Below are 23,318 nucleotides of genomic sequence, written 5' to 3'. Positions count from 1 at the left end.
TTTTGCACAGGCCTTCTCAAGTCTGCACACAGAGCCCAACCAATTTCACTGCAACGCCTTGCTGCTATATAGCTCCTCCTGCTTTTCTTTGAAAGCTGCAGTCCACATCTGCAAAGTGACAAAGTCAGCTTCTACTCTTTCTCCAACTATTTGGCGTATTTTGAATTTTTGAGGATTAATTTCTTTAACATTCAGTGCTGATTGACTGCTAACCATACAAAATACTTCGGCCAATGAGTACAAGTCTGTTTGCAATTTTGAGGGTAACATTTAAGAGATTAGTCAGCTTAGTTTTAAAGGAAACTTGAAAGCAATATGCTTTATTATTCTTGGCCTAGGACATAGACATTGCCCAAATTTTGTTTATAACTGCAATGCACCTATTATGAGTATTTAAACAGATAATGAGTCTTAAATTCAATCAGCTGTGTCTGAATGGCTGGCCATAATCCAGGGTGCATTGTGTGCTCCTAAATCCAGGAGCTATTAGTGGAAGACGCTGTGGGGCTCTTGCCTTTCATCCACCAATGCTGAAGTGCAGCTTTATACCTGCCACTTGACAACTTGCATGGGAAGAAATCCAGTCTGTCCTAGCAACATAATCTGCATGACAAAGTGAGTCATACCAGCTCTCAAAGGATTTCTAAGAGACTCTTTAGCTACCTACATGAAGAACAATCATAGCATCATAGAATCACAGAATACTCAGGGTTGGAAAGGACCTTAAGATCATCTAGTTCCAACCCCCCTGCCACGGGCAGGGACACCTCACACTAAACCATGCAACCCAAGGCTCTGTCCAACTTGGCCTTGAACACGGCCAGGGATGGAGCATTCACAACCTCCATGGGCAACCCATTCCAGTGCCTCACCACCCTCACAGTAAAGAACTTCCTCTTCATATCCAATCTAAACTTCCCCTGTTTAAGTTTTAACCCATTACCGCTTGTCCTGTCACTACAGTCCCTGATGAATAGTCCATCCCTAGCATCCTTGTAGGCCCCCTTCAGATACTGGAAGGCTGCTATGAGGTCTCCACACAGCTTTCTCTTCTCCAGGCTGAACAGCCCCAACTTTCTCAGCCTGTCTTCATACAGGAGGTGCTCCAGTCCCCTGATTATCGTCGTGGCCCTCCTCTGGACTTGTTCCAACAGTTCCATGTCCTTTTGATGTTGAGGCCACCAGAACTGCACACAATACTCCAAGTGAGGTCTCACAAGAGCAGAGCAGAGGGGCAGGATCAACTCCTTTGACCTGCTGGTCACGCTCCTTTTGATGCAGCCCAGGATAAGGTTGGCTTTCTGGGCTGCGAGCGCTCTGCTCCTGTGAGACCTCACTTGAAGTATTGTGTGCAGTTCTGGTGGCCTCAACATCAAAAGGACATGGAACTGTTGGAACAAGTCCAGAGGAGGGCCACGAGGATGATCAGGGGACTGGAGCACCTCCCGTATGAAGATAGGCTGAGAAAGTTGGGGCTGTTCAGCCTGGAGAAGAGAAGGCTGTGTGGAGACCTCATAGCAGCCTTCCAGTATCTGAAGGGGGGCTACAAGGATGTTGGAGAGGGACTCTTTATTAGGGACTGTAGTGATAGGACAAGGGGTAATGGGTTAAGACTTAAACAGCAGAGATTCAGGCACCGCTTTGGCGGCAGTGGGGGAAGGCATCACCCTCCGCCATGGTATTCCAAGGAAGAGGAGCGGCGTCGCTCGCGGGGACCCGGGGCCGGGCACCCCACCGCCGTCCCACAGTCTGACATAGCCTGGGGGTGGACCCACCAGCCCCTCCTCCGCTAACGGGAAAGCGAAAGCGAAAGCGTGCGGCAGACGAGAAGTGTCTCGGCGGGGGACCGCGGGGGTTGTTGTGAAGGCCTGCTCTGAGCTGCGGGCTGCCGTGCCAGGAACCCGCTTCGCAGCGCGGCCGGCTGCCTCTGCTGGACCTTGCGGCTGCTGTAAGTTGTGTGAGCAACGGCTCCCGTCCTTCGCCCGGTGTGGGGAGGCCGTCTCCCTCCCTTCCTCCCCGCGCCTGGTGGTGTCCGCTCTCCCGAGGCAGCGAGCCTCAGGCTCTCGGAGGCCTTCGCCGCAGCCTCCCCACGCCGGAGGGAGTGGCCGTGACACGCGCCGTGGTGTCTGCCGGGGCGGATGAGGGGCTGCCGCGGGCTGCTGGGCTGTGAGAGCTTAAAGTGCGGCCGTGAGCCGCGTTTTCGGTCCCCCGGACCGCAAGACAAAGAGGAGTGGTACAGCCGAGACGGGTGTCTTAGCTGTCGACTGCGCTAACCTATGGAGAAGCCAGGTGAAGGTGTTTTGCAAGTTAGGCTACTTTCACTTTCCCAAAGTGAAACGGGTACGTGAGTCGGTAAATGTTCAAGGCCAGGTTGGACGGGACTTTGAGCAACCTGCTCTAGCGGAAGGTGTCCCTGCCCGTGGCAGGGGTTTGGAGCTGCATGAGCTCTAAGGTTCCTTCCAACCTAAACGATTCTGTAATTCTATGATTCTATAAACGTACATACGTGTTTCAGCACAAAAAAAAAAAAAAAAAAGTTGTGCAATGTGGAATTCCTCACATCTCTGCCTTTTATGCTACTGAAGGAAGAAGGCTTCAGATAGCCAACATAGATGACTTTTGCCTATAAAATGATAAAAATATTTACATTTAAAAATTCTTTTAGCTCAACACAGCTTCTGGTTATCCCTTTCTGGTATTCCATTATGCTGGGGGGGAAATAAAAAAAAGCCAATGTACACTATGATGTAATTTTTTTTCCTGTCCCCTCAGGTTTCAATGGATTTTACAAGTCCCCCACTATCTTTAAAAGATAATGGCTTTGTAAGTATTTCCTGATGTGTTGCCTGGAAAAAAAATCAGTATTTGACAATATTATCTTCGAATGAAGGTCTGTGCTAGCACCACAAGGACAGTGCTTATCTCACCTTCTTCCACTTCAGACATTTCTTGTTCTGCCTCCTGTGTCCATATGGAGAGTCCAGTTTCAAAGGGCCTGCATTAGAGATTCTGGTAGAATTTTCATGTCCTACCTTGCTTATCTACCTCTGTTTCTTAGGGGCATTTCCTTTTTCCTGATGCTTCACTTAATTCAGTTCCCTCAGTGTGGCAAGTAATTTCAGTGGAGCTTTCTCTGGGATTTCTTGCATTCTCTTTGGTTTTTTTTTTTCCTCTTCTTTAAGGCTGAAAACTGTTGCCTTAGACCATTTTTCAGTAAAAACCAGGCATCCTTACTTATCAGCTTCCAGATGTACATCCTTCTACTTTCCTGCACTTAACTCCTTGAGCAAAGGATTTTTTTTTTTTTTCCCAGTTTTAAGTTATACGCAGATGGGGATTTCCCTGTTGCTTAATAGGCATTTGAAATTGGACAAAGTAGTGGAAAAAATTACTTTATATTTTATTGTGTTTAGGAAATACCGAGCATCACCAAGAGAATTGACAAGATTATCTAATTTAGACCTTTTCCATGCCTAAATTTCATGGTTCACATTCAAGTTTTATGTAATCTTAAGTGAAAGGGAGGGATTGTTTCAACAGGTCTCTTTGGATTTTTTTTCTTTTCTGCAGAATATTGCAGCCATAGAAACAAAACAGAACAGAAAAGATTTTTTTCTCTTCTTGGTCTTTATCCAGTTCTAGTTTTCCTGTGCTTGTGAACTTCTGCCCTGAAGTACTTAAATTTGAAATGCTTCTTTTATCACCTTCCTTTTGCTTGGTGCTACCTTTTATTGTCCAGTCTCCCTGAGCTTGGAAGCATCCAGTTTTGAATTTTTTTTCTCATTAGGCCTGTCTGTTCTTTATATGTTCTCTTAGAAGAACTGGTGAGAAAGCATATGGATAGACATTTGTGGGTTTGAGGGGCTTAGTTCCCTGTGGAAGAACATAGAGGCAACTTGCTTATATTATTTATCAAAATATTATCCCATGAATATTTTCAGTTAGATACTTAGCAAATAATGATTACTCACCAGGATTTATTTTCTTAGATTTTTGTCCTATCCAGCCATTAAAATAGTTCAGTGATTTGGCCTAAGTGTCTGAATGCATTTTGTAAAAATGATGTGGTATATGTTATCCTCTGGCATGCAGATTATGGGAAGATTTAATTACAAAATATAATCAGTCTCTCAAAATGTTCAACTCACCTGCATAATGGGAGAAAAACAGCAAATAGGCACACAAGCAAAATACTTTGGGCTTTTATTAATGGACATACATTGGAAACTACCTTGGCAAAATGCCTCATCCAACAGCAGAGGCTTTTATTTATTTTCTTTAATTTTGAAATCTTATTTGAATTTTTTTGTGTATTTCCGTTATTGCCTGATGGAGGGGAAAACCAGTGTGTGCCTTTTCTTTTTTCTCCAGACTATGGCACCCACTGACCCTTTCGACTCATCAAAACATGAGATGGAAGGACTTGAAGAAGAACTGAAGAAATGGAAGGCAAGTTCTGTAAAGCACAGAGAATTGTGGAAATTAGCGGAAAGATACTTTGAAGTCCTTTAGTTCATCCTTCTAAAACCAAATCAAGTTTCCCTTGATTATGACATGTTTGTCTGCCTTGTTCTCTATTCTTCAATGGGACATGCTTATGTTGATCTCAGTGGTAGCTACACTTGTAAGTCTAAGAAAATATGTATCCAAAGTGCTATTTAAATATATACTTATATATGATATATAAAGGGCTTACTTAAGGTTTTGTTTGTTCCTGTAGAAAAAAGAAAAAATTAAAAATCTTTTTCTTTTTACTATCCAGAAAAGAGTTGAGGAAGCTGAAAAAGCAAAAGCTGACCTTCTTCTCTGTAAATCAAGTGCAATGGAAGAGTATGTTAAAGCAGAGGATGGACTGATAAAATTAAAGAATTTACAAGAAAAACAGCATAAGGAAGCTATTATGTCTAGGGACAACCATGAGGTATGGAGAAGTCTTGCTCATAGCTGTTTATATTTGGGGAGTTATAAAGGAGGTGTTGATTAGAGAAAATAAGAGTAATACTTCCTTTTCAGTTTAAATTGCTTTACCAGTTTGCAGATTGACTAGAATGTTCTACATGTAGTTTTCAGTGGCAGATGAAGAATCAATGCGATAAAATAAGTCTTATGGCAAGGTTGGAAGAGGTAAGGCAAAACTGAGACCTGTTTTGTATAGAAGATAAAGACTGACAAAACCAGCCTTCAAAGATGAGTTTCAGTTTTGTGTGGTGCAGGTAAAATTGAATGGGTTGATTCCATGTCTTTGTCAACTCCCAGAAGTCACAGTGCCCAGGGGATTAGCATTTCTTAAGTGACAGTGAGCTGGGCAAGAGCCAGAACCTGTCTGAAGAGGGTTCTTCAAGACTCATTGGTTCTAGAAATAATTGATTGGTTCATTGGCTCAATGTGCCATGTACAGTCTTTGGTACAGTAATAGGGTGAGTTTCCATGGGCTGTCAAAGAGGTGGTTTCAGTGAAGCTTGCTTTGCCCTGTAAATCACTGATGAAAAACTATGGCTTCAACATTACAAGTTATTATAATTAATAGGTTAAGAATATTCAGGTTGGCATGAGATTTTCTGAAAGTTGGTTTTGTTTCTCCAGTCATAAATGTTTGGATTTCAAACCCAGAAGAAGTCATTATCACCATCTGGTTTTTGTTTTACTTCAGCTGAAGGAAACTGGTCTAACTGTTTCAAGTGGTTATTTAATTTAAAGGAGCCACTTTCTGATTGTGGATAGCTAGAGCTGACTATATCTGCTGTGTTTCCTTCTCATTCTGTTGTGTTCCCTGTCCAGGAAATAGTGGATTTAGTTGTATGGGCTTTATGCCCATTTAGGACTGACCGGTGTGGAGGAAGTATGTACCAGATGAGGTAGAAGAGGTGTTCCCTTTCTCACTGAAGAAGTATAAAGAAGGGACAGTAGCAGCGTGTCAGAAACTGTCCTCAACAGCTAAGCTTTTCAGAAAAGGGAGTAATGCTTCCTCGGATTACAGATGGTACAAGAAAAAATATGTTTGTGTGTTGACATAGGCTCTGACCTTGCACATATAAGGAACTGACGTAACTATGGAAAGCGCTGTGCAATTTATGGTACACTGTATGTGCTTGGAAACATGAATGCCTCCTTTCAAAAACCCTCTTACTGTAATTTGCTTTGACCAAAACTGTTCCTTGGTGAGTGAATTTACCTTGCAGATAATAAAGCTATGCCAAAAATGTATTGTGCATGGCTGTCATGTAGAATAATGAAAAGTTAAAACAGTTTTTAATGTCTACAGATTTTGTTGAAATATAATTTTGTCTTTTGTGTGTTTAATTTTGCATTTAATACTTTCTGGGATTTAGAGAGAACTTTATGTACTAAACCAAGAAAATGCTGAGCTGAAGAGAGAGATTGAAAAGCTTGAAGAAGACCTTGCAGAATGTAGTTTAATGCTTTCACGGTATAGTCAGGTAAAGTTTGAAATACTTCACAATTTGTCTTTTGGAAGGGCACGTTTTTATTTTGTCAATTCTAGACCGTTGGGACCAGTTGTTTGTCATTTGAACCTCTAGTGATTTCAGTATACAGTATAGTTCGAAGTTTTATCTTATTTCACCTGGCAAGATAATGTGAAGTAGGCTAAGGATATGGAAACAAATACAAGTATGTGGGATACTGAAAATGTGAGAGGAATGAAGACAAGCAGATAATTATTCAATGGAAGACACTGGAATGAAAAATACATATAACATTAGTAATTTTCAGGTACTCTCAAGTTGTATTTCTTGGCCAAGAGGATGGAAGAAAGGGAATAAGTCCATTATATGGCAAATGTAGAATTAATTTTAGCCTATATTGAGCTTGACTCAATTACAGTCTCTCTCATGTTACTTCACATGAGAAATAATTCAATTTGCAGCCAGATAAATATTAGTGATACTAAATAAATTTAAATTCAGGATCCAAAGTGTCTTTTGATGAAACTGCTACAGATTCCAAGATATTCAGAAATTGAAATTTTGCTTGTGGAAATTTCAGCTTTTAAAAACCTGTTTTAATTCCGAATTGGAACAAAACCAAATATTGTGTAGAGTTTACTGTAAAATGAAAACTCTGATCATTTTTTGTTCATACAGAGATTGAAACTCCAGCCAAGTGTTACCTTGTTTGATGATAACAACATTACAATAACAGCTTTAGCTTTCTGAATTCCATTTCTAAGTTTAGTCAGTTAAGACCAGCCTCCTAGATTTCCTATGCAGTCATTGGACAGGGCAAGGCTGCTCTTCAAGGAGATTCAGTGTGAACATGGGCTTACACTCAGTGTTAGAATTATCTTTAGGAAGTGTGTCTCTTTTTCCAAGCTTAAGGTGCTAGTTTTGAAGATAGGTGGCAGGAATACTTTAATTGCTCTGGGTATTTTATCTTGACACAAACAGTATGTTTCTTCTATACAGGGTTTTGTTTTGAAATAGTTACGTAAAGGGGAAAAAAGAGTTATCTGAAACTCCCTCAAGTCTTTCAAAGCAGCCTTTCCTAAATAATATTTTCCTGAACAGTTTTAATCTAGCCTAGTTATGAAATACTTGGATATTCTTATCTGTTTTACTAAGATGGAAACATGCAAGGCTCTGAATTAGCAGTTCCCATTGCTATAGAGCAGTGATGCAATTAGGCAAAAATAAATTGCAACATGAGTGACTCTGATACTTGCATTTTTCGAATTTCAGATACCAAAAATATTCTGCTTCTGCAGGTGGAAATCCCTGTGGACTTCAATTGAATTTGTATTCTGTAAGGTCAGTTTTAAGCTCAAAGTTAGTAAAAGGGAAAAAAGAAATCCCACCTAATTGACAAAAATCTCAAGGACAGAGGAGGACAACTAGTCAGTTTAGTTAGAAGAGTAATACCTGTTTCATCAGCCATTACTTCAATCTGCTTGACTGTTAAACTTTAAAAATGAAGTATGTGTAGCATTTCAAGGGAAGACTACCATTCATTTTTCTGCTCTGAAGTAAATTACAGAAATTATTTTTTCCTATCTTCATTCTAAAATGATAGATTAATAAAGAGGTAGCAGAAATGAAAATGAAGTTCGCTCACATGGAAGACATGAAGGATAATTATCAACATATGAATACTCACTGTGTTTTCGGTGTAACTACAAAAATCCCATTCAGACTGGATGAAAACCAGGTGCTGCTTACTTTTGAAGACAAAGAAGGTATGATGCATATTTAAATATAAAATTAATGTCTCTGATGTATTTCATTGCCGAAGGGAAAATATTTCCATAAACATTTTGGAAAAAAAAAATCAACAACAGGCAAAGAAAGAATACACAGAAAACCACTCACTATTGTGATACCAATCAGTAGAAGAAAATTCTTGCAAGTACTCTGCATGGTTTTGTCGTATGCCCAGATTTCTGCTCTTAGCTAATACAAACAATACTTCGTGTTTGAAATTGGGAATATGTTTCTACCTCAGAGAGTATTGTCAAGAATGATTCAGAATGTTTTGACAGCAGAATTTGCTTTTTTTCTTTACTCTGGGCAGTACGTTACTCTGACAGCAGTTATGTTGGTTAAGTGAACACAGCAGATGATGGGTAGATCTGAGACATCAGAGGGATGGTGCAGTCTGTAACTTGCCTGCTTCCTGCTGAGATCCTTGTTGTTTGGGCAGCCTGCAGACACTCTGCCTGGGCCTGTTTTAGTGGTGCGTAATTCAGTTATGCATGCAAATATATTCCGGATACAAAAGCTAGGGTCCAATTCTTTTCTTACAGCTAAACTCTAACATTGCTAATCGGCATTCTTTGTACCTTGTAGCGATGTGGTTTTCATCCAAGGATATTTTAAATGAAATACGAAAAGTCTAGTATTAATATTTGTTATAGTGAGAGCATCTTTTGACAGCATAAAGATTTTACTATTCTATACCACTCTAAAGACAGTATAATATTTTACCTGATGCCTATAACCAGCGAGATTTAACAGAAATAGACAGTTCTGAAGACATGGATATTGGGATCTGGTTGCCTAAATGTTATTTATTTCTCTGTTATTGATGCAGAAAGAGATTTTGCTTAAGAGATGGGGGAATAGTCTTGGGTTTATTGTGATTAAACAAGGCTTTAAATATCTGAAAACTTGTGATTTTCCTTAGTTGCCCAGAGACTGACAGAAATTGGTAAGCATACTGTGAACCTGGACAATAAAACAGCAGACATGAGAGTGATGCCTTTTACACTTGAAATGGGAATCAAATTTAAGGTAATCAACTGAAATATGAAACTATAAAGATAAGAACTTGCAGTACTTAAAAAGCATTATGTTTATGGGTTTGGATGTTTTCAGTCACAAAGTGCACAAAAAAATATTTTTTTAGCTCCATGTCACTATTTCTGGAAAGAAGATTAATGTTTCAAAAGTACCTGAACTATCCATTCCTGAAGACTGGATGAGAGACAAATTAGAGCTGAATTTCTACAAGTCTGAACAGGGAGGAGGAGAAGTTGAAAATGTGAACTATGACAAGCAGTCTAGAACAGCTGTTATTACGTTCCTCAGACCTGGAGGTATAGTACGTAATATATTGTTGGCCAGATGTGGAGGCCATACTGTCCATTCTGCATTACATTCTATTCTGTATTATATTCTGTGTTAACTTAACCACTGAATGTAGCAAATTATTCCCATGGAGAGTTAAGCAGATCAGGAAAAACATGTGGGTTCACTCACACATCTGTAAAAGCAGTGTTTTATCACTCAAGAAAGACATTGAGGTGCTGGAGCAGGGCCAGAGAAGAAGGACAAAGCTGGTGAAGGGTCTGGAGCACAAGTCGTAAGAGGAATGGCTGAGAGGACTGGGGTTGTTTAGTTTGGAGAAGAGGAGGTTCAGGGGGGACCTTATCGCTCTCTACAACTACCTGAAAGGAGGATGGAGTGAGGAGGTGGCTGATCTCTTCTCCCAAGTAATGAGTGATAAGGCAAGAGATAATGGCCTCAAGCTGTGCAAGGGAAGGTTTAGGTTGGATATTAGGAAAAATTTCTTCACTGAAAGGCTTCCCAGGGAAGTGGTGCAATCACCCTCCCTGGAAGTGTTCAAACCCCCATATAGATGGGGCCCTTAGTGACATGGTTAAGTAGTGGACTTGGCAGTCTTGGGGTAAGTGTTGCACTTGATAATCTTAAAGGCCTTTTCCAACCTAGTTGATTCTAAGATTCTATGACCTGATACATAGTTTGTGAGCTTTATTTCTTTCTTAACTTTGTCAAACCTCTCTTTTTTCCTTGCATTGCTAGGCACATTGCAAAAGAGAAAATCATGAAAATGTGTTTGATTTTAGCTCTTGTTTCATGACAATGAAGTTACACAGGCATTCAGATTGCCCAACTATATTAAATTCTTTGACGATCAGTGGAGCCACATCCATTTAGAACAGCTGCTTTAGATTTTGTGGGTATTTAATGATTTTGCTTTTTTGGAAATGCCAAGTAAACTTTTTGCAAAATGCATATGAAGAATCTGCAAGTGTGCTATGATATATTAGTTTCTAAATCCATATAAGAAAGATTAGTCTGTTCTTTGATACTCTTATAAAATGCATTTTAGATTATATTACTCTTTCTTCTCTTTTTATGATTCTTCATTACAGCAACTAACAGCTTTGTGAGATGTACCGAATATCCTTTTGTTGTAAATGGAACATGCTATAGGCTTCCTGTTTCCCCAGACACCAGTGTAAAATTGGAAAACTTTCAGGTAAAAGAATTGAGTCCTAAATAGAACAGATGCATGGGAAATGCAAGATATAAGCAGAATTTTCAGTTCTGAGGACTGCAGAAGCTTTTGTGTCATGCACTTTGGGAAACTTAGTAGCAAGTATGAGTCTGCAATATGATACTCTGGTTATAATCTTATGTTTTGCAGTGTGAAAGCTATAATTTTTTCCTTGATCAAATTGTATTACTTACCATAATGTTTGTGCTAGACAGGAGGCAGATACTGAATTATTTGTGAAGTAGGTTAATAGTAGACACAACCATGTTTTTCCAGTCACAAAGCACTGTCAAGTTCATTCCTAATGAGAATGCCTTGATGATAGTCTCAGCAGATACCCTTCTTGTTCTAGGAAGCATTTGCTCATTCATTTTTGTTTCATTCATTCATTCATTCATTCATTCATTGTAATCAAATCGGTATTTTGTATGTAATCAGGCATTTACAATTAAAGCATTGACTAGGGTGTGCACATTTAGGAGATGCAACAGCATTCTTTGCAGGTGTATATCATGTATTGGCATGGATTTTTATGGAGCAATGCTGTTTAGAGTCACCTTCAAGTCTAGAGATCTTCAAATCCAGTGTGTGCATGCACTAAGGAGTATAGGACACACCAGTTAAGGAGGAAGGTGCATTGCCTATTGAACTCAGCAGCATACCAGAGAGTCCTCCTGCTGTTTTAAGTGACAGAAATATAACCCACTATTCAAAGTCTTAAAATGTAATAAAAAATCCTAGCCATACCTGATCACAGGTACATTTTTTTTTTCCAGTATCTCTCAGCTCCTTTCGATGTACATGCAACAGCTGATGTGTAATACATGTTTGTTTTTCTTTCCTCAATAGCTCTATTGTGGGATTTCTAAGAAGACCATTCTGTTGGAAGGAATTAAAGAGATGGAAGATGATGAGGAAAGTGTGCAGGACATGATTAAAATCCATTTTCAAAAGCCTAGTAATAATGGTGGGGAAATAGAGAAAATCAAGTATGCATCAAAAGGAGTAACATGGGTTTGTTTTGAGGAGGATACTTAAAATGCCATATAGGAAAATGTAATTGAACTCAGGAAGTTCTGTTGTTTTGTTTCATCAGAGGCATAGGAAATTATGCAGATATTGTGCTTTAATGTTCTGATATGTATACTTGAAAAAAAGGAGCTACCTGCTCTCCTGATTTGTGTAACAGCACAGACTTGGCATAGAAATTCAGTAAAACTCGCTGCTTTGTGTTCTAGAGTTTCCTGATCAAAGTAACAGAAAAAGCCTTTACAGCACTTGAAACTTGTGCTGTAAATTTGCAGATTTTGTATTTGCAAATTTTGGATAGTTCCCATACTCCAAAGTGGAATAAATCTATTTATTCTTACATTTTGATTATAAAAGCCATATGTAATCCTAATCAAACGCTTGTTCACAGAACTTCTTTTCTGAAGTGCCATAGCTTCAGATAGTAGCTGTAACAGGACTCCAGTCCTGCTTAGGTTGCTGTATGCCATCATAACTCAAATACCTGAAAACAGTTACCTTGTAATTACATAAAATGTCCATTGCCAAATGAGTGATAAAATTAAACTAGAAAAAGGGAAATGGAGAGTGTAAAATAATCACAGATTCACTCAAGAAATTGCACCTTATAAGAAATGCTGTAGCAGTAATACTGCTTTTAGCTTCTGAAACACTGTTACTTCTCCTAGCATCTGATGCAAATTGTGCTGAGCTTCTGTAAGTTAATAGCCTGGTTTATTGTTTGTTTTTAACATTTGTTTCTGCAATTAAATCTTTCCTTATTTTTAGTCATGGTTTTGCTTACTTTAGAGTTAAAAATTGAGATGATTCTTTATCAAAACCAGATTGCTTTGCAAAAACGCTGTGGAAGCAGTGAACACTGTGTCTGCGGTATGTGTTTTGGTGTGGGCAGCTGGCCAGGCCACTGGCGCAGGCGGGTGTTGAGGGAGGTCAGATGGAAAAAGGCACATAGAGTTTAGGGCAAATTAATTTTTCAGTGCATAAAGCTCCTCTTTTTGTTTCCACTTCTTCCTTTCAGTTCTCATTCTGAAAGATCTTTGAAATAAATGGAAGTGCAAAGTCACAGAAAGATTTCTTTTCCAAAGAGGAATGTTTTTCTTTTAATGCTGTTTCCATTTTTATTTGCTACCCTTGGCGGCTGAAACGGTTTGGCAACAATAATCTTAACTTCAAAGTAGCCTGGGTCTAACATTGAAAATATCTTATTTTCCAAGTATTTGACATTTTAGTGTGCAGGAAAAGCACAATGCACGGAAGTAGTGCACAAAGAGCACTACAAACACAGCTTAGGTATCATTATTCTAGAGAAATTATTAGTAGGCAATAAATACGTTGAATATGGGAAACTCCAAGGCTACTAGCACCACAGCCAATTTTGAGTTTACTGTTGGGCGAGATACATGTGGCTGTAGCACCTCTTACTGTTTAGTGCATGCAAAATCATGGATTGATTATCTGACATTTATGAAATAATAATAAAAATGGTAGTAGTACTGAAGTATTTGTGGAGATTGCATACATGTCGTATCATACATGACATGCAGCATGTCACAGCCTTAAAAATGTTGGTAAGTTCAGATGACTTAAAAAGAAAAGGAAGGAGGGGAAACTGATGAAAGTAAAAAATGTCATGCATTTTAACTGTACCTCACTGATAAATGTTGAGTAATCCTTAAAAAAGGAAGAAGTTTAAAATCCTCATAAGGTATCACATTGTGGGGGAGTAGTGAGAAGCTACATGTTTTAAGTGCATAAAATCAAGATGAGATTTTAAGTAACATTTTAAGACAATCAGGCTTTGTAAAGGTGTTTTCTCTCTGATGAATTGGTTGTACTGTTTAAATTTCAAAGCACTGGTGGTGCCACAAAAAGGCTGGTTTTAATTATGAGACAAAAGAGTACAGAATTTAGGTGATGTTTCTAGAAATGGCGATATCCTTTCTTCTACCTACTTGGAATGAATTAACCTTTGACTCGAAGTTTGAATAAGAACTGTGACTTTTTTATACCCGTACTACATACAAACACTTGATATTTTCATAGCTGCAGCTTCCACCATGAGCCAGACCTGCGTGTGGCTCGCGTCAGCCGGTCAGCCTTGGTGTGGGGCTGTTTGGATGCCGCGGTGAGCGTACTGCTCCAGGTGTACAAGGGCTTTGTGTCGCCGTGCCTGTGTGCCTACCCGTGCCTCGCCGTGAGGGGGCACCTAGCTTATGAGCCTTCCGTGGGGGGACATAGCACGAAGCATGGAGGCACTGCGATAAGAACCAGCAGGAGCAGATACGCAGACCGGCCAGATTGCGCTGCCTTGCGAGGCAGCGTCGCTGGATACCGGAGCTTCCAGCCGCCAATGGTGAGAATCGGGGCACCGCTCCTTCACGGGCTTTCCAGCAGCGGGCGGGAGGCGGCGCGGGGGACGCCCTTCCGCCGCGGGGCTCCGGAACGCGGGGCGCACAGTTTCTCTTTCGATTTCTCTGCTAGACCGTAGCAGGCCGAGAGCCCGGTGCCCGGGAGGCGTCGGGACGGGCGGTGCTCAGGAGGCAGCCGCTCTCCGGCGCCCCGGACATCAGCGGAAGCCCCGGCTCGGCAGAGGGACAACCATGGCAAGTGTGGGGATTGGCGGCGGGAGGGGGCGCTAGCAGGCCGCTAGGGAAACGTCATCGTCCCGGCGGGGGCCGGGGCCGCGGGAGGCAATGTACCTCCGGGAGGAAGGGTCAGGTCGCTCCGGGAGGCTTCGGGGAAGGGCAGTGAGGGGAGCGCGGGCCTTCTCGCTGGCCCGCTCCGGTCCCCACGACCCTCCGCACAGCTTGGACCCGCCAGCCAGGGTGCAGAGAGCAGCCTTCTCCTTCTCCGCTTGTTAAAAGCCTCAGAGGGTTAAAAGTAATGGCAACATGGGGGAGAGGAGTGAACTGCCTGTCCCTCGCTCAGTTCCCGCACAGGGAGAAATGTCTTATCTGCCATGGCCTGGTGCCCTGACCCTCAAGTTATTAAATGGTAGCATCAGGTCCGATTTCCCTGTCAGTAGTATTAGTATTTATGTTTTTTAATAACAGTGAGAACCTGTGAGGTCTATAGGTAAGTCTTCATATGATCTCTTGTCAGTGTTGATACGTGTAGCAGATATGCGAAGAAACAGCAAATCATAGAATCACAGAATGGTTTGGGTTGGAAAGGACGTAAAGCTCATTCAGTTCCAAACCCCGTGCCACAGGCAGGGACACCTTCCACTAGACCAGGTTGCTCAAAGCCCCATCTGACCTGGCCTTGAACACTGCCAGGGATGGGGCAGCCACAGCTTCTCTGGGCAGCCTCTGCCTGCACCTCACTACCCTCACAGGGAAGAACTGGCCATGCACAAGGCACTGTGGGCACCAGTGACCGGCACTGCAGGGCTCCTGTGTCCCTGAGGCACCCCCCGCAGCTGTGCAGTTTTATCTAGCAACAGCCACTGCAAACAGACTTGTCTTGGAAGTGATTCAGCACAAACAAACTGTGTGTTCATGTGGATTTTTTTTTTTCTAACCCCAATAGTAGGCATGAGCGCTGCTCCAAAATACCAGCTGGCAAGGTGCAAGATGCTGTCTGGCAGCTGAGTGCTCCCGCTCATGCTTAGGCTGCATCGGCTGTGTGAAGCGTGAGAAAATCCTGCCTATAGCTCCATCAATCTTGGGAGCACCATGTTTATATTCTCTTCATGTTGTCTCATTAGTGCAGAAACTTGCTTTCACACGAACATTACCACCAAAATAATTGCCTAATATAATTAAAGCTTCTGGCTCTTTAAGTTTGATGTCGACAAAAAAAGGCTCCATGTCTTTATGAATTAAAAGCTCCCCTGATTGCGCAGTCTCATTGAGTCTGTCTCCTCAGAAACATTGTGGTGGTGGTCCACAAGGCTTTTGACGCATGTCAATGGAGCATTTGCCCCTGGCAGCGCGTTCTGCAGGCTTTGTAGTTGCTGTGCTGGCTCTAATATTTTATGCAGCCCAGGGTCCAGAAGCAGCTTTGTAAGAGAAGTCTAAAGAATTTAGCAGGAGTGGCTGACCATGACTACAGTAACTTTGAAGTTATTGACGGTTCATTCCTGTGAATGCTGCCATGCAGATATACTAAATTATTTTCTTTCTTCCAAAAAGTCAATGAACTGTTACAAAATTTACTCAGTGTTCCACTATTTACAGTAATTGTGCCATGATATTCCCAATGAAGTATTACTGTTTGTGTAATGAGAATGGAAAGAAAATACGCTTTTCTTAACAAGACATGAATGCAAATCCTATTCAGGATGGGTTTCATGTTTGCAGCATTAGGAGGTTTGGCTCTGATGAAAATCATGTGGGATGTTAGTTGTTTTATGCACTGCGAGTCTCAGATGATTGGGATTATGTTCTTTCAATTTAACAATGTTATCCATTTAATAAGTGGAGAGAGATGAGTCAGAACACAACCCTAGATCCGAGCTCTCATGAATTTAACAAGTAAGTACAGTCTGAATCTGACCCTTCCACTCTGAAAGACAATCCTTACTGAACAGTAAGTGCAGTTAAAATTTTTCATTCCCTTCAGATTTTGAATAGTAGAATCAAGAAGAAAATACCTCATCAGTGTGACACTGGACCTTTCATTTGAAAAGCTGTTAAATTTAGTTCGAATTTTTACTGCTTTAAGAAGATACTGAAGGTGTAAATTACACTTAAGAGTCAGGCCACTTTGTACTGTGCAGTACTGTAAAGGTGCCTAAGGGAGGCTGGTATCCACTGAAATCTGATTCATCCGTCTTCTAAATTGCCCAGTAAATGAACAGGTTGCCTATGCAAAGCGAAGGGGAGTCCCTTCAGCAATGGGTGTGAATCTGGGTAACCTCTGTGGGAGGTCACCAGGACTCCTTGCATTTATGCTGTGCTGTGTCTCTTGTGTGCAGGCGACAGGACAAACTGCTAAATCAGCAAGGACAGTTGTCATTGCTGGTGTTCCAGATGGCCTTCTGCACAATGATGTCATGGCCGACATACTGACAATTCATTTCCAAATGTCGAAAAACAACGGTGGAGATGTGGAGGACGTAATGTATCCCACAGACAAAAAAGGAGTTGCATATGTAACTTTTGAAGATCAAAAAGGTAGTTAGATGAATGTACTATAGAAAATACAGATGCTCCCTAAAGAATTAGCCCTAGAATGTTAATCCTAAACGAAATTAGTTTAAATTGTTTGCTGGTACTAGGATTTTATAGAACTGAGAGACTAACATCTCTCGTTTAGTCAGCCAAAGTTTTAGGATTATATTTCTCTTCTTTGGAGTCATGGCTGTCCTAGTTTTGGCTCAGATAGAGTTAATTCTTTCTCTCTTTTTTCTTTTTTCTTTTTTTTTTTTTTCCCTCTAAACGGGCTTCCTGCAAAGTGTTTGTTATGTTTGCTTTTAGGAATAAATTTATACCGTACATAAGAGATAGGATTTTTGTCATCAGGTATTTGAGAATAAATCTCTGCCAATTAATGTTCTAAGAAGTCAGGCTTCTGCCTCTCTCTCTGAACAATTTTGACTAATCATAAAGTATGAGGCAAGAATATTGAATTGCCTGTGTGTACGTTTGCAACATTGTGAGGGAAAGCATCAAGAGAAAAATACCCATGAAGTGTTCTGCCATCAGACCTGCATTAACACGTTATCTTACTGCATGAATCTGGCTTTCTCTTCAGTTGTAGAGAATGTTCTAAAAAAGGATGAACATCGACTAGAGGACAAGAGGTTCTCCAGACACTACCCGCTGAAAGTAACCCGCTTCACTGAAAATGTAAGCTCTTTCATAATTTATCTAGTTGTACTTCCATTGCTATCTTAACCATTACTTAACTTCTCCAATTGAAAATTCTAGGTCTTCAGCTCTGTCACATGTGTCCTCGATATGTCTGTTTTCAAAGAACAATTCATTTTAGAAGATCTGATACAAGAAATGAAAAAGAGCACAGATTTGAGCTTTGGTCCTTTGCAATCCAATGGGCATATTTCTGTTCAAGGGTCATTTCCAGCTATCAGATTGCTAAGAGACTTTCTCTTATTAAAAGCAAAATCCATTTCAGAGAAGGACAAAAGAGAAAAAGATATGTCGCACCAGAGACCAAGAAGGAGGCAACAGCAGCACGGACTTACCACGGAGATGAGTAATTTTGTTCATGGTGCGGAAAAACAGGTGGTTGTTCTTGACACAGATATATATCACTACATGAAGTCCTTTTTTCCCAGGACATTCATAGTAAATGATGACACTGTGATTTTTGACATCACTGATGGTGATGTAACTACACTATATATTGAGAATGCTGGAAGTAGGTCTGATGCTGGACAGGCGTTACAAGTCAAAGAGAAAATTGAAAATTGGTCTATAAAACTCCATAAAACTCTACGTAAGGAGAGAATTGACTTCAAGGAACACACCAGAGATGAAAAGCAGAGATACAGGAGGGTGTGTGAAAGCGTGAAACCCCATTACTCTCGTGTTTTGATCATCTTTTATGATACTCACATTGATGTTATAGGAAATCCTTCTGAGGTTTTTGAGTTTACGAAGAAAGTGAGCAATAAGATTCAGAGCCTGTTTCACAGCAGGTAGAAAGTTAGTGTTTATGTTACTTACATGTTGTACAGACTGTACCTGTGCACGTCTGTGTCACTGCAGATCTATCACATTGCTCCCACTCACAGGTTGAGCAGTCTGCATCTGAGGGTGAGCAAGCCCGTTCCTCCCAATTAAGTTTGGAACAGGAAGTAAATTATCTCTGTATCTCTTGTGAGCTTAAGAGACTGAAGAATTTAGGCCTCTTCTGTCCAGATACAGCTCCTTTTTCCTTTGTTAGGTGTGTTCTGGGTGTATACACATTCATTCTCTTGGCATCAGAGAGCATAGGATGAGAAAAGACAAATTTTTTTAGGAGTTCTCATTAGCATAAGAAGTCTGACTGACAAAGCTGGGTAAGCCAACCTGATACAGAATACTGCACTGAAGCTGAGTTACGTTTCTCTGCAGAGGGAGATGACCGGTGAAAACAGGAGTGGTGGCCTTTTCTATTGCCTTTATCTGCAAAAGGAAGTTCTTGTCACTGGAGTGCAAGAAGAAGATACAGCTTTGACGCTTGAGGGGGTGAAATGCTTATTAAATATGCAGGCTTGTCATGTCTTGAGAAAGACCTTAGAAAATGGTATTGGAAGTTCCTGACAGTAAAAAATAAGTACGTTTATTTTCATAAGAGCAATGTACTTGAAGTAAGAGAAGTACTGTGTACCTGTTGCCCCTCATCTTTTCCGTGTGGCTCCTTGTTGAAAGGGAGTCTGTCTTCTTTGTAGCCACCCTTTACTGGAACATGGTGATAAGGTCTCCCTTGAGCGTTCTGTTCTCTTTTTCTGATTCACAGCATTAGTACTTCCTATTCACTACAATAAATGTTTAGGGCTGGACTGGTAAAACAGTGGCATTGGTGTTAGTTTGAATCCTGACTGATAACTACTGGCTGAGTGTCACTTTTTGAGTCAAGTTTGGCAACATAACAGTTTTCAGCATGGGCATAGGTGTCATTTAGGTCTTGTTGCCTAGCAAGCAAGTCATTTTTACTGAGCGATTTTCAGTCAGAATCTTAGTGTCTTAAAATCTTGAAAACATAACAGATTAATACAATTTTATTGCTGAATCCTGGTTTAGCTGCAACAGCTCCTCTTCAGATCCACTTGTCAAGTACCCCTTTGCCACTGCGTCCTTGGCAGCGCTCGGCTGCTGAGTGCTGGGGTCTTTCTCTTGCACCCACCAGCCAGCATTGACTCATTGTTTCCAAGTGCTCTCCCGTCTGGCGTCTCTGGTCTCATACCGAGGATGTAATTTCTTTAGACAAAAAGAGCTTTGCATTGGTGGTTTGGGTTTTTTTTGTTGTGGTAGTCTTGTTTTGTTTTTGATTTCTATGGAGTGCCTAGTAAATAGGGACTGGATCCAGGGTGAATTAGCAAATAGTAGCTATTGTCATGCTCCAGGCTTTCTGGGGCTACTTTTACGTGTCATATATGCAGCGGCATCGGCCACAAACACCCCAACTTTGTCACCTTTGATGGTTCCTTGTAGCTATGCAAGGATAAGGCAGGATAGGGTCTTTACTAGTGATAGTAGAAAGGCTGTGGCATGTATGGCCAGTGACTGAGTTATTCTAAGATTTAACCCCACAGAGGAACCTGCTTTCTGTAACAGAAAAAAAGCTGTGATCTACCAAGATAAACAAATATTTGCAGTAAAAATATAAACAGCATTTTAGCAGAATGACTTCATAAATAAAGCATGTATTCGTTCCTTCCTTCACAATGTAGATACCATGGAAAACAATAGAAGTTTAGCAAAAAAAAAAAAAAAGTCCGATTTTGTCATTACCATGAATACTTAAACAAATACAACAAAACAAATCAGTAGTAGGTCTGGTAAGAGACTTGGCCAGCTCTCATTCTCCTGGTTATTTTTATGGCAAGCAAAGCATTGCTGTATCTATTAAACTCCACTTGGCATTTTGTATTTGTGTATGTTGAAAAATAGCCGTGAAACCATATCAAATGTTATTCCTAGATCTAAGCCATTGTATTCTCAGCATCGGGTTTGCCTTTTAATTTGAAGAGAGAATTTTGCTCATGGGACCTCAACAAAGTATTTGTCCTTATTGCTGCGCCAATGCTCGCTGCCCTTTGCCAGAAGAGGCTACACAACAGTTTATGTTGTAAAAATACAAAGCCTAATTTTGACTTAAGACACAAGTCCTACTGACACAGCCTAAAAAATAAAGAATAATTTGAAAAAGTCACAAATAGCAGCAGAACCTGAGCCCAGTTCCTGGCAACACCCTGCTATGGTTAGTGGGGTAAACACCATTTTCTGTCACCTGAAAAGCTGAGGCTTTGAGAGAAAATTTGACATCCCTTAGCAGCAAAATACACAATTTGGAGGCAAAAGCAATCTCCCAGATTGACCGGAGGGGATGGGGGAGGTGGATGAAGGAGGAATGATTGACTGGAGTCCTTTCACCATCACTGACACAAAGCACAGGGAGGACAAAGCCACCTTTACTCTCCATTGTACCTGTGCATATAATTCTGCAATGTAAAAGATTATTCAATTCCTGCAGGAAGGAGGTTGTTCCATCAGGAAAAAAATCCCTTCCTGCAGGTTTAATTGTTGTCATCAGAACTGCCTCCGCCACCTTTGAGTTGCATTGAAACTTTCTCTGTGCATCTGTTAAAAAAGCAGACTACAAAAGGCCTGTCACATCTCCTGAAAGATTGCAATGCCCTCATGACATTTTCTTAAGGAAGAAGCACTTGCTGCTTTTGGGAGCCATGTGTCTTATTTTAAAAAGAAAAACACAAAACCATGTGTAGGAAAACCAAACAGCATTACTAGCAAATAGCTCATTGTTTAAGACAACTTTTAGGCTTAAATCTTCATCTGGTCACACTGGAGATTCAGATGCATAAACTTCAGATGAAAACAGACAATAGTCATCAGCCATCAGGGTGATGGGGTCATCAACCACAGGGTGAGAGTACCTGCAGCCAGCTGGGGTCAGATGGGGACATGCTCCCACCAGGAGAGAGGAGATGAATTTAGCAGGCTGTGTATCCGGAGGAGCAGAGGCTCTCACTTGGCTTCGGTTTGGCTCTCAGGGGCCTCCCATAAACAAACACACACAGTCCTGTTGTGTTGCACATCTTGTGCAAGAGAAATGCAGCTGTAGAGCAGGGCCAAGTGAGTGCTGGGGAAATTCTTTCTCTGTTGCTCAACATTTCTGTGGTGACTTCTTCCCTTGCATTTAGCTTGCATTTAAACAGCTGGTGGCTGTTTATGGGATATGTGGCTTCTATCCAATTTAATTAAAAATAACTCATTTATTGTCTTTTGGGCTTCTACCCCTTAATCACCTGCAGTTCCTGATGAAAAGACCTTTTCCATCCCTCTCTTTTAAACTAAGAGCATAGTAATATCACACGTTACCTTTTTCACCTACCATTAGAGGATGGGAGTCTTCCCTGGTTTCTGCAGCAGGCTGCCCACACAACTTGGCTAAGAGAATAACAAAAATACTCATTTTAATGATGATTTAAACAAATAAACTCAACAAAAAAGAACAAAAACCAAAACAAAACCACCAAAAAACCAAAAACAAACAAAACAAAAAAAACCCACACAAGGAAAAAAAAAGTCAAAACTGCACAGCCATCCAGAATCAACAGCAGCTGATCTGGTTGTACTTACTTTTTCCTTAGCTACGGAGGATTGCAGAACATCTGCTGGAAAGCAAGTCCTTTTTCTGCTTCAGCTAACACAGCTTTCCTTTGTGTCCTGACACCCATTAATGACCTTTAAAGAAACCTCCTAAAAGTAACTTAGTTAAGAAGAAGCACTACTTCTAATGGCAGTAGCCACTGCTGCTGGAGCATTGCATTAAAGCCATTTCTCAGGTGGATTTCACCTCTTGTTACTACTGCCACGTTTGTAAAAGGAATAGTATGGATCAGGACCTGCTACACAGAGTACTTTACCAAAAAAAAGTTGTATAAAATACTGGAAAAAACAAAGCTCTAGTATCTTTGTACAGATGAAATAACTTCATACTCTGTAAATTCCTGACACTGTGAAGGAGGAAGCACATTGCATGCTGAGCATTGCACGTACAGATGGCAGTGCTGTCACTTGGACTGCATCATGCAGAGGAAGGGTGGATTTTCTCCAAGGCAGAAGCTATGGTTGACAGTCACAACTCATCACTGATCCAGATACAAGGAGCTGGCTGTGTATAGTGAGTATGGATCTTCATACCCTAGTCCCTAGCTGTGATCCTGGAACAGCTTCATATTTCCTGCAAACTCAAGGGTACCAGAATATGGAGATGGTCCATATCGGGTCAGGCCTTAACTAACAGGTACTGATGTGATCCGCTTCTCCAGCTGGACACAAGGAGATGAACAAGGGACATCTGCCTCAGTGTGTTCCACCGCGTGGCCTTCGTCCCGTGCAACTTCTCTTGCCATAAACACGGGAAGCACAAGAGGGAGCCAGATGCTTTGGAGCCGAAATCCCAAAGTTCCCGCTGGGGTCCTGCCCAGGGGCACCCGGTGAATGAGATGCCAGAAGCAGGTGCTGCTCTGTCCCTTAGCTGGTAGAAGCAGAGCTCAGGTCTGTTTGCCTGGAGCAGAATCTGGGAGAGATCCCTTCCAGTCTTTCATTGCTCACACTTGCATCACTTTCTTTCAAGCTTATACAAAAACGGGTAAGGAAATCGAGTACTTACCAATTTCACACTGAAATCACAGACGAGTAAATTGACCAGAAGCCCGAGCACTGCTGTAGTTAATCCCTTGTTAAACATCATTGCTTCAGCATGTAGGGCCTTGAACCAGACAAGCACAATGTGGCACCATGCAGGCAGACCACCTTGGTGCCCATGTGAGCTGTGGGGAATGACCACCCTGTTACCGCTATCCTGAGACAGAAGGGAGTTACCTGAAGGAAAAA

At 41.2% G+C, this 23,318-nt stretch overlaps 1 protein-coding gene across 8 annotated transcripts; it reads left to right on the top strand.

The window, feature by feature from the left end:
- Nucleotides 1-1,596: 1,596 nt before the first annotated feature.
- On the top strand, nt 1,597-20,737 carry NMI (N-myc and STAT interactor). Of its 8 annotated transcripts, XM_080621683.1 has the most exons (11): nt 1,597-1,948; nt 2,773-2,823; nt 4,372-4,449; nt 4,763-4,921; nt 6,330-6,437; nt 8,029-8,191; nt 9,139-9,245; nt 9,361-9,550; nt 10,631-10,737; nt 11,605-14,137; nt 14,266-16,098. In XM_080621683.1, exons 2-10 carry the CDS (start codon nt 2,779-2,781, stop codon nt 11,791-11,793), a joined length of 1,146 nt encoding a protein of 381 aa, XP_080477809.1. In that variant the 5' UTR covers nt 1,597-1,948; nt 2,773-2,778; the 3' UTR covers nt 11,794-14,137; nt 14,266-16,098. The 8 variants fall into 8 exon arrangements, with proteins under 8 accessions (XP_080477809.1, XP_080477806.1, XP_080477808.1 ...); XM_080621680.1 differs by lacking the exons at nt 1,597-1,948; nt 2,773-2,823 and having other exon boundaries at nt 4,080-4,449; XM_080621687.1 differs by lacking the exons at nt 1,597-1,948; nt 2,773-2,823; nt 4,372-4,449 and adding an exon at nt 6,015-6,158 and having other exon boundaries at nt 4,794-4,921.
- Nucleotides 20,738-23,318: the final 2,581 nt, after the last annotated feature.

The sequence above is a fragment of the Psittacula echo genome (assembly GCF_963264785.1).
Source record: "Psittacula echo genome assembly, chromosome: 6".
NCBI lineage: Eukaryota > Metazoa > Chordata > Aves > Psittaciformes > Psittacidae > Psittacula > Psittacula echo.
The sequence above is the reverse complement of the archived record's forward strand: the minus strand, read 5'-3'. Positions and strand labels throughout refer to the sequence as shown.

What these genes read in the sequence shown, in the direction of transcription:
- NMI (XM_080621680.1), top strand. Translation starts at nt 4,156, where the DNA reads ATGGGAGAAAAACAGCAAATAGGCACACAAGCAAAATACTTTGGGCTT. An exon ending in AAGAACTGAAGAAATGGAAG is followed by an intron (nt 4,450 to 4,762) that starts GCAAGTTCTGTA and finishes TTTACTATCCAG; the next exon opens with AAAAGAGTTGAGGAAGCTGA. An exon ending in TAAAATTGGAAAACTTTCAG is followed by an intron (nt 10,738 to 11,604) that starts GTAAAAGAATTG and finishes TTTCCTCAATAG; the next exon opens with CTCTATTGTGGGATTTCTAA.